Below are 16,707 nucleotides of genomic sequence, written 5' to 3'. Positions count from 1 at the left end.
CACTCTCTTCATGAAACTACTGGACTGTAGGAAGTCATTTGGAGATCTGTGTGAAGCATCAATGACTTTATCCTCACATACTGCTGCCCATAGCATGAAGATGCTCCACTAATCAATTTTTAAAGAATATTTCCACATGATGCTACATTTACTTCACCTTTTGCCAGAGGCAGCTCAAATTCATATTTCAGTGGTTCTCGCTTTACAAGGGCTCCTCACAGTCTTGCCTGTTCACAGAATGTGCAAATGCCTCGCCAGTAGTGAATTGATGACAGTCAAAGGCTTGAATATGGCCAACTCCTTCACCCACCTCCTTCTCCTCCTTGAATGCTGGTTAGTGCTCTCTCTGACCCTTTTAGCTTGGAGTGCATCTAATTTCCTATCAGCAATATTAGAAATTCAGCCTGAAGCCGTCCAGCAAGTAGAATTCATAACCCTGGCTAAAAGTGGTAACAAGCAGGGCCGGATTTTCCTATAGGCTAACTAGGCTTCAGCCTAGGGCCTCAAGATCAAGAGGGGGCTTTTATTTTTATTTATTATCCGTGCCACATTTTTTATAAAGGTTAGTACCAATTACAACATGTTTCATTTAATATATTGATATATATCACAGTAATGATGTATTTTATTATCTCTCATGTAATTTACAAACTTAAAAATGGGAGGTGAAAGGGCCCCATAAGTGGAATAGCCTAGGGCCTCTTTTCATCTAAATCCGGCCATGGAAAGTGAAAGCATTTAGCAAAAGTGGTAACAAGTGAAAGCATTTAGCACAGAATTGCCAGCTAGACAGTTCACGATAGCTCCCTTTTGTTTATAGGTTCGTTGCTGGGGAACATCACGCATAGGGAAAATATGCAGAGTATGATCTAATTTATACACCACCTTTATTAATTATATTCACATACATTCATGTTAACCCTATCAATATGGTTAACTTTGACTGTAATGATTACATTGCATTCTGTTTCTTGAAAGCGAATGGTTTGGGGTGTGAAGGGCCCACGGGGCCGTCAAATTGGGGGGGGGGGAAGGAGTGGGGACTTTAAAGACTCAATTCACTTTTTAAATATTTTCACTGGCTTCGATGACTTTTTAAGAACATTTAAAAAAATAATAATTCAGTTGCTCAGGGCAACCAGGAGAGTCCTCCCTGAAAACAACCCTGTGAAATAAATTGGGCTGCGTGGAAGTCTATCTCCAGTAATATACAGACTTTTCTCTTGAAAAGTAGTTTTTTCTTTTAAAGGAACAACTTACTGTACTTTTATTCCGCAGTTTTTCATACAAGGAACGAAATTTTGCCGCCCTGCTTCCCGCAAGTGCATCCCCGGTTCGGCTTACTTACAATCGCAAAACTGGATGCTAAAGTGTCTCATTTTTCTTTACAAGAAATTGGAAGGGATTGTCAGATGCCTGCACGGATTGCACAACTTTTTATACCGAACATCTTCAGGATTTCTTCTTCTTCCCCGTGAAAGGATATCTTGTCTCGCGGGGAAAGTGTTTGGGGAGAAGAAACTGATGCGCCTCAACTCGCAGGAATACGGTAGAAGCGCCGCCGTCAGACTCCGGCGGCGGAAATCAGGCGCGGGGGGGGGGGTGAAGTGCCGTACAACCGCCGCTATGCGCATGCTCCGTCTCTTCTCTTGGGCTCCTCGTGTGACTCGAAGCTTCATGCCGGGCCCTAAGCGCGCGCGCCACCCCCGCATCGGCACCCACGGGGGCACCTTTCACTGCGACGAGGCGCTCGCCTGCTTCCTCTTGAAGCTGCTTCCCTCTTACCAGGTAGGGCAGTCCCGCTCCAGAGGTACAAAGCGATCCCGGCAAACCAGTGCAATCACAGCCTTCCTTTTTTGCGTCTCCCCCCCCCCCCCCCACACACACACGTGTTGGAATGGACTACAGTTCCTATGGTGCCCAGCCGGCATTTAGAGGCTTGAGGAAAGCTGATACTTTACATATATTTTTGAGACACCGATCTGTGATCAGCCGGCGTGGCCAGTAAGGCATTGTGGGAATTGCAGTCCAAACATACGGAGGGCGTGTGCTGTCTTCTTCTGACATGATGTGGGATTAAATTTGGGGTGTGCAGAGATTGTGCTTTTTCACATCCCATCAGGCAAGCACAACTTGCTGGCTTTCCTGGCTTTTTGCGAGGCATCACAATCACACATAGCATCTTTCCGGTTATTTTCAGTAATTGCGTGGCTGCGGGTGTAAAAGTAGTCAGAACTTGTGGACTTCAACCTCAGCATGGCTGGATGGGGAATTCTGGGAATTAAAAGTCCACAAGTTGCCAAGATTGGACAACCCCTGATTTAAAGTTACCTTCCCTCCTCCACCCGGATCTTGGTATGAGTGGAATCCCTGCATCTTGAGATTTACAAAGGAAAACAAATTACTTTTAAGAAGCTGCCAATGTTTGCAGTCTTGCTACATTATAAATCATTGGCATTCTTACTCTATTCTTAATCCTGCATCTGTAGTTACAACTATGACCCAATTGCCCCAGATTCTGAGATTTCATTAAACATCTACATGTTTTTAAAGCTGCTTTTATAGCTGAAAGAAATAGAAGGGCATTTAAAGGTCAAGTTTTTACTGCTGCTTTCTTTCATATCAACTTTTATGCTAGAATCTGAGTATTGCTAGAATCTGAGTCCCCAACACGTATGTAATATTTCTGTATCCTTCAGACCCACAATAAAAGATAATCTGGGGTAAAGTGCTACTGGGATCTTTCTTTTGGGCGATCTTATCTAATAATGGGTTCTGCATATTCAGGAAACATATGTCTCCTCAGTTTAACAAGGATCATAACCCAAAATTCTTTTTAACAAAACACATTAATCCCAGCTTGCTGCTTCTGGAATTTTTGAATTATAAAATGGGGGAAATAGGTCTTAATTTATAATAATTATTATTTTTTTTGTTATCACTTGAATCTGCAACCTCTCAGAATTGTGGAGAATTCTTCATCCTGTAGATACCTGCTACCCGGTAAAGCAAACTGTCTAACTAAAAGGAATCTAAAGTTAAAAAAAAAAAACTACCACTTTGTTGCAGAAGCTAGAAGGGACTAGAGTCAAAAGTTACAAGATTGGTAGTCATGCATTTGTTTCACTGCTTGTGTTGTTGTCACACTGCTCGCTATGGCTTTAGGATGCAGAGATTATCAGGACTCGGGATCCCCAGCTGCTGTCCTCATGTGATGTTGTGGTGGACGTTGGGGGTGAATATAATCCTCAGAAGCACCGCTACGACCATCACCAGAGGTAACAAGGAATTTCTTAAACTTTTCCTCAATATGCTGCCATCTTAACCTAGTCAGTAAGTCTCACCATCCAGCAGGTGAGGAAGTCAAGAGGATAATGAAAGATAATCACCCTAGATTTAACGTCTTCCGGATTTCTTGGATTAGTTGCCACCACTGCTAGCCAGCTGTGACCATTAAGAAGCCTCCTTCGAATAATATTTCTTTTAAAAAAGTGAGAAATTACATACAATCTCTTTTTTTCTTTCATTCCTTGCCCTGCTTCTTACTGAGGTAAAGAATTTGTTCGAGATGCACTTCCACTATTCATCTTTATTTTTAGTATTTTAAACAACATTTTAAAGTGCTTTTCAAAGTATCTTTCGACTCAGGTATAATACGGTTAATACAATCCTTTCTTTCGGCCTTACAGTCTAAAAATGACAGAGAAGGGAAAGGAGGAAAAGCATTAAGAAAGAGGAAAGCACATTTTGGGCAAGGTTTCCTTGTTGTAGGCAGCGCTTTGAAGTATATTTTTAAAGGTCAGTTCTACCAGTCTACGAAGAAGAGGAATTTTGGAAAGCCGAGCTCTTTCTCAAGGTGGTGTGATTTTGTCACTCTTGCTGCCTTCCCAGTCTCTTCTGATCCCCTGCCTTGTTCTCACAGGTCATTTAACGAGTCAATGCACAGCCTAAAACCTGATAAACCATGGCAGACCAAGCTGAGCAGTGCAGGGCTGGTATATGTGCACTTTGGCTCCCAGATTTTAGCCAACAAGTTGGGCCTAAAGGAGGAAGATCCTATTGTGTGTCTGCTTTATGACAAGGTATCTAGATCCATATTTGGGGTGAGGATATGTGGAAAAAAAAGTCTGGCGTAAGAGAAATAACGGAGACCTTTTCAGCAGCCAAAGTAGCTTTCTCCAACTTAATAACTTCTAGATGTGTCAGACTACAGTTTCTCTAATGCCCAAGGCAGCATGTCCAGTGGGGAAGTATTGTGGGAATTGTAGTTCAGCAGTATCTGGAGGCCCTGTAAAGCATCAAGTTTTACTTACTTAAAACAACTTTTGTTAGTGGATTCGATATGTATAATTTGCAGGAAGAATGTAAAGAGTGCTGTTGATGGTCTCATCTTACCTGCACACTCCAAAAATTATTCCTCACTGAACTGACCCTCTTCCCATTCCCATCCTCCTCCCTTTTTAGTTGTATGAGAACTTTGTAGAGGAGATAGATGCAATCGACAATGGCATCTCCCAGTGGGATGAAGAGCCTCGCTACGCCATGACCACCAACGTGAGCTCCAGGGTGGGCTACCTGAATCCTCGCTGGAACAACAAGGATCAAGACACTGAGGTACCTTGAGCCAGCTTGGATAACAATAATAGAAGAAGGCAGGGAATGGAATGGAATAGAATGGAATGGAATGGAATGGAATGGAATGGAATGGAATGGAATGGAATGGAATGGAATGGAATGGAATGGAATAACATTATTGTTACTTTGAATGTACTCTAATGACATACATTAAAAAGGAAATTTCATTGCATATAGCTCTCAAAGACTCACCACCTCCAATATACACTACATAAACACAACAGAATGGATAAATAAATAAATAAAATGAGATGCAAAGGAAAGTTGTGGTGCATCTAAAAAAACAAAATCAAAGCAGCACTGAGAACATCAGGAGTCTGATAGGTTTTCAGACTAACGAATTATATTAAAAAGCATAAACTCCCATGAACGATGACAGATTTCGTCAAACATATGCCTTTTCATAAAATTTGTTAGCCTGAAAAAGTGCTACCAGGCTCCTCCTGGTCTTTGGCTAGTGTAGACTAACCCACTCTTGCGATGAAAGCATATAAATAAAGAAGAGAGAGCCTGCTGCTTATATTGCTGTCTTTTGACACCCCCCAGGGCAATCTTAATCTTTTTTCATTTCTTTGTCCTGCAGTGGTCTACCTATGGAGGGTGAAAGTGAAGAAGACCTCTGTGCCAGTTCTTCTAGAGCAGGGGTGTCAAACTCCATTTCATTGAGGGCCGCATCACAGCTGTGGTTGACCTCGGGGACGCCTTGCCAACTGGGTGGGCGTGGCCAGCTTGATTCCAGTCCCCAAACTGCTGGCATGTTTCCTCTTCACATTGGGTAGACCGGGCCAAAGCTACGCTGGCCTGGTTGTTCCTCTTCCCATTGGGTAGACCAGAACGGCCCCACGGACCAGATCCAATCACATCGCGGGCTGGATTTGGCCTGTGGGCCTTGAGTTTGACACCCCTGTTGTAGAGCTTCCTGGGTATGGCTGTTTTTGCTGACCCATAATCAACTCAGGGCAATTATTTTTTTTCTAGAGAGCCCAGCTACAGGCTACAGGTATTCCTTGGCTTACAGCAATTCTTTTAGTGATTGTTCGAAGTTCCAACAGCACTGAAAAAAGTGACTTATGACCATTTTACACACTTAACAACCGTTGCAGCATCCCCATGGTCACAGGATCAAAATTCAGGTGCTTGGCCACTGACTCATATTTATGACAGTTGCAGTATCCTGCGATCCCCTTCTGCGACCTTCTGACATTGAGCAAAGTCAGTGGGGAATCCAGATTCACTTAACAGCCACGTTACCAACTTAGCAACTGCAGGGATTCACTTAACAGCTGTGGCAAGAAACATCGTAAAGTGGGACGACAAGAAATGGCTCACTTAGCAACAGAAATTTTGGGGTTGTGGTCATAAGTAGAGGACTACTCGTATTTGGGGAATTCTGACTTGGTACCTCTTTGCGTAAGCAGCTTACTGATGTCTCATCTGCTAAGAGGAAAGAGGCAGCCAGATGATAGCTTGTCTGAGGAATCAGAGAGAGAGAGAGAGAGAGAGAGAGAGAGAGTGGCAAGCAATGTCCCCTCCTATAATCACATAGCACAGATTGCATGGCTCCAAGTTAAAAATGCCCTTGGATTGAGAATGTAATTGCCAAATCCATCCTTCTTTTCCAGGCTGGGTTCCAGAAGGCCATGACACTGGTGGGCCATGAATTCTTAGACCGGCTTGACTACTATCACTACAGTTGGCACCCTGCACGCAGCCTTGTGGAGGATGCCATCCAACAGCGCTTTGAGGTACCTCTCATGTTCACAAGTTCCTAAGAGGGAGATTGTCAGGGTTCCAAAGAGCATCCAAAAATAAATCGGAGTCCAAGGCAAAGTATTGCTCAAAGTTCCAATTTATTAAGAGAGCCATGTTGGCACACCTGGGAAAACCCAAATCTGAAATCCTCCCAGTTTTCCCCACCTAGTTGAAAGTTCAAGATCTTGCCCCCACACCCACAAGTCCATCACATGGTCCAATGTCCCACTGCCATGCTGGCACTTCCACCCATCCAGTTCCGGTCAGGTGCAGAGACAAAGAATGACCTTGGCTTTCTAGAAAGAATTTTGTTTTGGCTACACAGTAAGAAACTCCGTACAATCCCCCCTCCTATTTTCCCATAATAGGAAAAAGGCATAGTAGAATAATAGATAGTGTGGCAGGCCAAAGATCCAAAAGAAAACTGCAGGCTTGACGGGAGACAACTTTACAAACATACCTGTCAGATACCATTTTTTTTGGCCTAAGCGTTCATTTTTTCCAAAGGTGGCAAAGCAGCTTTCTGGTGACACACCAGGGCTGCTGTATTCTCACAGTTAGAAGGACAGAGGTGATGCATTCAGAGTTGCATGACAGCCACTTGCTGCTTCTTTCCGTTCCAGTTCTGGAACCATTAGAACTCGGTGTGCTTCTCCGTGATTCCCTGTATGTCATCACGAGGACTAGAACCTTGAGGGAAATGAACTGAAACTTCTCTCAGACTGATGTTGCTAAATTTTGGATTAGAATCTACAATAAGGCACCTTATGACTTGCGCGAATGTAGCAGTAAATGCCTCTAGTGTATTAGTAGCGCTTTGTACACCTCAGCCATTGGGCTGGTAAAAACCCAGCACCTCTGAATGGTGTGCCCCTCTTTCTATGGGCAGGTGGATCCTAGTGGTGAAATTCTGGTCCTGGCACAAGGAGGCTGTCCATGGAAAGAGCATCTTCTGCAGCTGGAACAAACGATGGATGTGAAGAAGCCACTGAAGTTCGTCTTATACACAGATCTGAGTGGCCAGTGGCGGGTACAATGTGTTCCGGTAGGGCTGCGAACCTTTCAGAACCGGTGAGTGTGGCTCCTCAACTCCCTTTGACTTACCCCGGAAGAAAGATTAATGCTTTTTTTTTCCTCACTACCGTGGAAAAGTTGCCTCAGATTAATTGAGTACGCAACAAATGGTACGGATCAGGGTTTTTTTTGTCTGTTCTTTCCATGAACAAACCATGAGTATCATCTTAAGTTCAGCAACTTCCTTTTAGAGGTGTATATATAATACAGTAGCGGTAAGTAGCGGGCTGTGATGGGGAGTACGAGGTACTCCCACGTAACACCTCTCCGCGAGCTGCACTGGCTACCTGTGGTTTTTCGGGTGCGTTTCAAGGTGCTGATTACCATCTTTAAAGCGCTCCATGGCACGGGACCTAGTTACTTGCGGGATCGCATCCTCCCACATACATCCCTGCGGCCAATTCGCTCACACAGGGAGGGACTTCTCCTGGTGCTGTCCACTAGGCAATGCCAACGGGCGACACCAAGGAGTAGGGCCTTCTCTGTGATGGGCCCAACCCTCTGGAATGACCTCCCCCCCGACATTAGAACCACTTCTGACCTCCGCTCCTTCCGGCAAAAATTGAAGACTCACCTGTTCCGATTAGCAGGCCTGGCATAATTACAACTGTCCCTCCTGGCAAATGTATTATTATCTGATTATTTTAGGGTTTTTAATCTGTTGTGTCCGTTTTAGGGATTTTAAAAAATTATATTTATTCAGCTTTGTACAGTTCTTTTAATTGCATTTTAACCTCCTCCAAACTGTACATATTTAATATTTAATTTTTTATTGTATTTTTGTGATATTCTCTATGGACTGTACACCGCCCCGAGTCCCTTCTGGGAGAGGGGGCGGTCTAGAAGCACAAATAAATAAATAAATAAATAAATAAATAAATAAATAAATAAATAAATAAATAAATAAATAAATAAATAAATAAATAAATAAATAAATAAATAAATAAATAAATAAATAAATAAATAAATAAATAAATAAATAAATAAATAAATAATAAGTAGAAAACATTGTAATTCCACTCTCTTGGGGAGCTCCAGATCTTAGGTTACTGCTTAAACTAAATTAAATCCAACTATTCAAAATTAAGAGTAAAATCTGTTAAAACCGAGTTGAAGGTTTTCACACATGCACCCACCCACCCACCCACACGGAATAATGATTTGTTCTGGAAATTGAATAAAATAAACATTTTAAGTGTTTCCAGGATAAAGTTTCTTGACATTACATTGTGTCTTAGCAGAGGCCTCATTCCATCTTCTCTGTAGCCTTTTCCTCAAGATCTTTAGGTGCCCAGCAGTTCCTTGCTTTCAGTTAGCCAGGCTGGTTCTCTGGAAAGTGAGTTCCAGAAAATTGGAAGGAGCCTATTGTAGACCCTTCTGTCAGAGTTTGCAGCAGACAGTCATATCCAGAAAGCACACCCAGATAACTGATGCAGCAGGATTCATTAACTTCTCTTTATATATAATATAATACATAATATCAACAGCTGGTTTACAGGCAGAGGAGCGGCTGGAGTTTCAGTTTTAATTCAGCAGACAGACAAGTCTAGTTTAGTTCTCGGCACAGACCTCAGAGCTGAGCCACACCCAGACTCCAAACTATTTCAGCTCCCATTGGCTGACCTTGTTACCGTGCCCTATTCCAGTTCATGAATATTCTGACACATTCCCCCCAGGGTTTGTCAGCTTCCCAAGTAAACCAGATAGGAAACACGACTAGATGAGCTACATCTACTTTATTGTAAGGCAACATTAACAGAATCTTGCAGGTCTGAAAGTGCTAATTTCCCACTCGCTAGGTCCTTCCTAAAACTGCTAAACAATTGTGGGCTCCTGCCTCTTATATCTAATGGGTTTCTAGGCAGCTTCTGCTCTCCTCTTAATCAAAGTTATACCTGGATTCCATGGCAGGATTGTATCTCCCTGCTCACCTTCTGATTTTGCTTCTCTCCCCCCTTCCCCTTCCCCATAGGTTGTCATTGCTGGAGGAATGGAGGGGTTTACGTGATGAAGACCTCTCCCGGGTCAGCGGGATCTCAGACTGTATCTTTGTACATTCCAGTGGCTTCATTGGAGGAAACAGGACTAAGGAAGGTGCCCTGGAAATGGCTCGAAAGACATTGGCTCAACAAGCTGAACCCAACTGAGGGAATCAGATGCCACCTGTCAACCATCCCCTTTGGCACATCTGCCTCCCTCCCCCCACAAAAAATGTTTTGTATTCCTGGGAAGTGGCTTGTTTTGTAGGGTTGCTGTAAGCTTTTAAAACGAAAATCAAATCAGCCAATTAAAACCACTCATTTTTGGGGATTTGATTTAGCAATTGTTGAAGAGAAAATGTTGCATTGGAGGGAAATCTTCAAGGTGTTCCATTGAATTCATCTTCAGGAGTGGTCAAGATAAGGGTTGATTTCATTGCAGGAGGACTTTGGATTGGAGTTGGAAGAAAAACGCATCCAAAGAAAAGTCTTGACATGATTGAGAGTGAAGAGAGTTTGGCCAGGTGGCTTATTCAAATTACATTGAAAAAGATCTATGAAGAATGTGGACTATGTCAGCTTCATGTGTATGTTTTATGAATAAAATAACGTTCTGTCCCCAAACAGTTTACATTTTCTGACCTGAAACACATTGGAAAAATTGTGTCATTTCTTTCTGTAGATTTTAGTAGAGGTGATTTGTATCAAGGATCAGCTATTTTTTCTAGGCTTGGTGATTATGGCCACCATCAAGAAACAATGCTGAAATTATGAGAACAATTACATACCAGTAACAAAATCCCTTAAAATTTCAGTCAGTATTCCACCTTCCCTTTGTAGAAATGGAGGCAAATTACCTTAATTGCATTTATATGGATCAGCTGTTTCCATGACAAGCATATTTTGAGTTTGGAAGAGGGCACTCACTATCTATTAACTGGAGGGCTGCATTGACTTTGCAAGCATACTTAGGATCATGTCCCAAGTTGAGCAAAGGCTGGGATACAAAGTCCTAATTGGGAGAGACATAGGGCTTTTAAGAGCTGAAATGGATGCCTTTCCCCACTTAAGTTTAAGGCCTAATTTTTGACGTTTGAAATCCTTCCTTCAAAGGAAAAGCAAAAAAATTAGGTCATTAAGGCATTTCAGGAGGGCACAAAAGGAGTGATAGGGGACCACAATTTTGTACCCTCTGCTCTAGAGCAATGTAGATAGGAATTATGGGACATGTCGTTTTTCAAGGGACATGGTGTCTCTGGCTAAGACACTTAGCTTGTTGATCAGAAAGGTCTGAATTGGGCTGCATAACGGAGTGCGCTCCCGTTACTTGTCCCAGCTTCTGCCAACCTAGCAGTTCAAAAGCATGTAAAAAATCAAAGTAGAAAAATAGGAACCACCTTTGGTGGGAAAGTTCTGTTCACCTTTGGCATTTAGTCATGCCGGTCACATGACCACGGAGACATCTTTGGACAGTGCTGGCTCTTTGGCTTTGAAACGGAGATGAGCACTGCCCCCTAGAGTCGGGAACGACTAGCACATATGTGCGAGGGGAACCTTTACATTTAGTTTTTCCTACATCTGCCAAATACCAAATTGGAGAAGACAGCTACCCTGGACCTTTGGCTTCAATCATTTACTTTGGATTCATTGGCACCAGAAGGTTTCCTTTTAGATTTCATCCTATCTTATTTCTGTGCTCTTAGGAATTTTCATAAAACAGGTAGCATTTTAAATGGGATTTGCTTTCAAGTCTTGGAACAGCAAAATAATTTTTTTACAGAGAGCCAGTCTGGTTAAACTGCACCAATGTTATCTTAAAACCGAGGTAGTTACTGGAGTGGGGGAAGGAACTCAATTTACCGATCTGATAGGTGATCTCACTAACATGTTGGGCTTATTCCTGGGCACTTATTTAGCAATGTTCTAAACTTGAAATGGATTTCAAGTAATAGAAGAGAATTCAAATGGCCAACATAAACAGCCATTATCTTTTTTTATTTTTGAGAGCCACTTTCAAAAACAAATTTAAAAAGTACTGTAATTAAAGATGTTCCTGCTACAAGCAGTTAAGTGCTAACACTGTTTATCGAAGATGTTCAGATTTGAGTACCATTAAAACATTTCCTAATCTTTCCTGGATGGAAATAGCATTTCTGCTGACAGTCCTTCTAAAAGGGCCTCATCCATCAGACTCACATTATTGGGTCTGGCATGTTCTCCTACCATAACAAGGTAGGATGTGCAGCAAAAATAGTTTATAAAACTAACACAGATTTATTTTGGTGTCTTTGGGTCAGTGTGGACTGGCATCTGCCTGGACAAGACCCACAGTTTTCTTGGGAAGGTTTTTCAGAAATGGTTTTTATAGCTAATGCAGAACTCACCCTCTTGGTTTTCAGCCTTGTGCCGTAACCACTGGATCTCTGTAAAACAGGTTGAACCTAATTTGTTCAGCAAAGGAAGCCAAAAAAAATCTAACTAAAAAAACAGCAGAAAATGCTGGTTCTTCCTACAAAATATGAAGTGGGGGTGCTGCCAATCATTAAAAAGTCCCAAAAGTTATGATGTCCAATTATGGGATGAGATGGGAGGAGGCCACTGCTTCATCTGTTTTTGTGTTCGTGTATTACAAACACAAGATGACAGCTCTCCCTGCCACACCTCCTGCAGTCTGGTAGGGGCACTCTCTCTCTCTCTCTCTCTCTCTCTCCTCCCACTCACAAAGCCACGTGTCTCAAGCTCTTTAGCTGATGGACAGCAGGCAGGGAACTACAGTAGACAGAGAGAGGACATTCTGGGAGAAGTTGATCTGTGGGGTTTGTGGTTCCTGCATCCCTGAAAGGAAGCCAAAGCAGAAGCTGCAGGTAAGGTTGGGAGACTCCCTTGTCTTCAGGCTCCATTAGTTGGGGGACAGACAGACAGACGGATTCAAGCACCTTGTTCATGCAGGTAAGTGTGGCATGGTGGTTTAGGTGATGGAGTTATCAACTAATAACTTGGGCTACTTCACCCAAGAGTCTTTAATCTGGTTTGATGCAGACACGCAGTAGATGATTTCTTCTGTATCACATCAAGACCTGGATTAGTCAATGCTGTTTTTGCATCACGATTCATCAGAATTAAAATTTACAGGAGGTAAAAGTTGGGAGGTATGTTACAGTGGGCAGTGTAACACGATCCAGTCCACAGCTAAATAAAACAATACACAAAGCCCCACCTTAATGTTTACACATCCTAGTTAGAAACATGGAGGCCAGATGAATTTTAGACAATTGTAATACTGTACAGTCCTGGATTAGGTAGTTTAGCCAGTATCTCCCTGTTGCTGGTCATATAAATGGCCACAATTGTGCATGCACATACTATACTCCTAAATCTGTGCACATCTAACAATGTTCAAACTCAATGGGAGATAAGCATAGCATAAAAGCACAACACATATTATAGATTTGGAAAGGGGGGGGGGACCTCCAAGGTTTCCCATCAAATCAATGGACATAGGAGTTAGCCAGAGATGATATACCCAACACCTAGATGATGTATCTTAAGAAAAGTTTTGTTTGGTTCTGCCTCATACTAGGAATGTTATGGAAATCTTTAAAAACATCTCTTCAATTTACTATCCTCCAAGGTTTCCCAGCTACTGTGCTGCTTCAACCTTCAAGTATTTCCGTAAAATAGCTGAAAGACACAAATGGCTGAGCAATGGGTGTGGCGTTATCTGATCAATCTTGGCTAACCAAAAATGTGTTGGGTGTGGATTGATCATAAAATCACACACAGATAGAAAAGCATCAGTGTTATCTGTTCCCAACAAAGGCAGAGCAAAACGTTGGTGTTCATTTATTCCTTTAAAATGGATGATACAGATGTGTTGTTTTTGGAGTATGTAACAACGGTAGCAAACTATTTTTAAAAATATATATTGTAATGTTCTAAATCAGCAAAAAGAAGACTGGGAGACACGGGGCTTACGAACTTTGGGTGTGTGGTGGCAATTTGTGTGTAGCAGCTCAAAAGGGGAGTATTTCCTGGCAGAGAAAGAATCATATGTTGCTTCTATTAAAGGCACAAGAGCAGGTATTTAAATCTGGCAAGCATATAAGCAAGGTTAGGAAATGAAAATCAAAAGATATTAGTGTTGTACTGTAAATATATGAGCTTCTTTTTTGTAATATTCGGAAAGAAAATAATCAACATCCGAAGCAAATTGACCAGGATAATTAACCTGCTTCTTAATCAGTCTTTCATTTTTAATCTTTCTTTACCTATATTTATTACTAATCTGATATTTCAATTTCTACCATTATTACCGTATTAGGTTTTTTTTTGTAATAAGTCCTGTCTTTTATATCTTCATCTGAATTTCTCTCCCCTAATCACTGAGTTATAAGTTCCACTGGCAGTTCAGATTCAATTATGATTTTATATATAGAACCTATATTTTCAATGCCAAATATACATGTTTCCTTTTCCTTTCCATTGCTGAATTTGAGAAGAAAAATAGCTGCAGGCATATGAGATCTCTAAAGCAAGAACATCAGTCAACATGCCCAAATTATAAAAAATGAAAGAGAATTTTGAAAAATATTTCTTTTGACAATCGCATTCACTTACCTGGAAATGAACACTTTGGAATTAAATCAGGCTTACTTTGGGGTAGATACCTATAGGAATCACCAAGATCTGCCACTAAAAATCAGACCTACATTTTGTTGAAATAAGAATGAAAAATTTCCAAAATGGAAAACCTGCTTGCATACATACAACCAAAAGCTTAATAGGTTAGTATATATCTATGACACCATTTTACTGTCGTCACATAAGATTCAGGGCTCTCTTATCTTCCATTTTCAAAAGATTAACTATTTTTGGTTTAAGGAAAATAAATTTATAAACTATAACAATTTGCACCAGACCAAAACAGGGGCTACTGTTTTATGGAGAGGAAATGCTAGGTTAAATAGCTTTTGCTAAGCTATTTTGTTACGTACAGCTAGCCCTCAACTTACAATCACAATGGAGCCCAAATTTTCTGTTGTTAAGTGAAACAGTTGTTAAGTGAGTTTTGCCTGATTTTACGATTTTTCTTGCCACCATTGTTAAGTGAATCACTGCAGGTGATAAGTTAGTAACCTGGTTATTAAAGGCACCGGACTTCCCCATTGACTTTGCTTGTCAGAAGGTCGCAAAAAGGGAGATGACATGGCCCCAGGACATTGTAACAGTCATAAATATGAACCAACTACCAAGCATCTGAATTTCGATCACATGATTATGGGCATTTTGCAAAGGGTATAACTGTGAAAAAATGGTCATTTTTCAAAGCGGTTGTAACTTTAAATAGTCACTAAATGAACTGATGTAAGTCAAGGACTTCCTGTATAAGTCATAACAGACAAAAAATAGTATGTGCCCATTTATTAGTAAAGCTTTACGGCTTAAGGTCATATGATCACAGCTACTGTCAAAATAAACCCATTAAAATCAGGGGTGTCAAACTCGCCTCATCAGAGTGACGTATCACGATTTTTCCACCTTCACTAAACCAGGCATGGGTGAGGCCACTGCACACACCCACACCTGGTTGGTGTGTGCACTGGCCACACCTTGCCTGCGGGCCGTGAGTTTGACAGCACTGCATTGAATGTATTGTAAGGACCTTTATCGCTCTCATTTACTTTCTCCCCATCCCTTTGTTTTTCAATCAGAGTTCTGGTCCTGTGAGCCAGGATCTCACTGCTGTTTGTGAAGAACACAGCGGAAATGTCGGTGTGGTCTGTCTTCTTGTTCCTGATCCACGGCTTGCATGGCCATCAGCTGTGCCCTCGAAGGTGCGACTGCCCGCCAGGAAACGGTGTGGTGTGGTGCAATTGGAGAAACCTGATGGTTATCCCTTTCGACATTCCTCAGGACACCCGAGTATTGTACCTAGACTCTAACTGGATTGTCCACATATCCAGCGGGGCCTTCCATGGCCTGAAACTCCTCCATGAACTTCACCTGGCGGACAATCTCATCGAGAGCATCTCTCCAGCAGCCTTCCATGGCTTGGGGAATGCCCTGAGGCTCCTGGATCTGTCAGGGAACAAGCTGCAAAAAATAGACCCTGCTCTTTTCGTCATGCTGACCTGGGTTAAGCTAGAACTCTACAACAACCCCTGGCATTGTGACTGCTCCCTGCAGGAGCTGATGAAGGCTCTTTCCTTGGGAGCCGGGACAGCAGAAGACATTGTGTGCACCACTGCAACTTGGAAGGAGTATGTTGGGAAGACTTTGTCCCATCTGGTCAGTACTGGCGTCAACTTCTGCATCACTCATCAGAAGAACACCGATTTTGCAATGTTGCTCACTATGTTTGTCTGGTTTGGTGTCGTTATCACTTACGTCATCTATTATATCCGGCGCAACCAAGCCGAATCCCGGCGTCACTTGGAATACCTCAAAGCCCTGCCGGTTCCCAGGAGCTCATTGCAACCCCAGGAGAAGGAGGTGGATGAAGATAATACACACAGCACAATCCTCTGACGGACTAGACTCACACATGTGCTGGGGCTACACAACCGAACTGCTTTGGAAGCAGATTTAATCATACAAGAATTTGTCCCGCTAGCATTAAATCTAAAGACCAACCCAAAAAAATTGCTGCTTAAGACAAAGAACCAATGCTGCTGTCCAAATGTAATGGTTATATGGGGAAGACCTTGGGAGTCTGGGCCAAGAGATGCTGCCTAGGGACCAGTCAGATAAGAGACAGCATGGGCCGCAGCTGGATAGTAGATGATACTAGAGGCTCCGAAGGGATCACCCTTAATTTCTCAGGAAGTAAAAGAGACAGTGGAGAATTGTATTTTCAGATGCACAAGACTGATGTCAGCCTTACCAGGAAGTCCAGACAGGAAACACAAGTACATGAACTAATTCTACTCTATTACAAGTCTTTTCCCCCCTTCCTTCCATTCAGTCCTGTATGATTCTCAGAAGCTGCCTGGACAAGTCCCAGCAGTTTTCCTGGCAAGATTCCCCCTCTCCAGAAGTGTCTTACCATTGTCCACTTTCTCAGGGTTAGAGAGAGTGGCTGACCGAAGGTCACCCAGTTGGCTCCGTACCTCAGATAGGACTAGAACTCACAATCTTCAGGTTTCTAACATGATGCCTTAACCACTACAGCAAGCTGGTTTCACGGTAAGACTACATTAACATAAGTCTCTAGCCAATCCATTTCTCTCACATGATAATTTTAGCTACAAGAATTAATCCGGTATGA

The 16,707-nt window shown here is 42.2% G+C and overlaps 2 protein-coding genes across 2 annotated transcripts; both read left to right on the top strand.

The window, feature by feature from the left end:
* The first annotated feature begins 1,606 nt into the window (after positions 1 to 1,606).
* On the top strand, positions 1,607 to 10,064 carry MYG1 (MYG1 exonuclease). The gene is made up of 7 exons (XM_081936404.1): positions 1,607 to 1,788; positions 3,166 to 3,278; positions 3,923 to 4,082; positions 4,465 to 4,614; positions 6,258 to 6,380; positions 7,277 to 7,458; positions 9,434 to 10,064. The coding sequence occupies exons 1-7, from the start codon at positions 1,627 to 1,629 to the stop codon at positions 9,606 to 9,608; spliced, it is 1,065 nt and encodes a 354-aa protein (XP_081792530.1). The 5' UTR covers positions 1,607 to 1,626; the 3' UTR covers positions 9,609 to 10,064.
* Positions 10,065 to 12,219: 2,155 nt separating this feature from the next.
* LOC309385114 (leucine-rich repeat-containing protein 3-like) lies at positions 12,220 to 16,017 on the top strand. Its single transcript, XM_081939215.1, has 2 exons — positions 12,220 to 12,304; positions 15,152 to 16,017. Exon 2 carries the CDS (start codon positions 15,207 to 15,209, stop codon positions 15,966 to 15,968), a length of 762 nt encoding a protein of 253 aa, XP_081795341.1. The 5' UTR covers positions 12,220 to 12,304; positions 15,152 to 15,206; the 3' UTR covers positions 15,969 to 16,017.
* Positions 16,018 to 16,707: the final 690 nt, after the last annotated feature.

Source organism: Natrix helvetica (genome assembly GCF_964273705.1).
Source record: "Natrix helvetica genome assembly, chromosome: 1".
NCBI lineage: Eukaryota > Metazoa > Chordata > Lepidosauria > Squamata > Natricidae > Natrix > Natrix helvetica.
The sequence above is the reverse complement of the archived record's forward strand: the minus strand, read 5'-3'. Positions and strand labels throughout refer to the sequence as shown.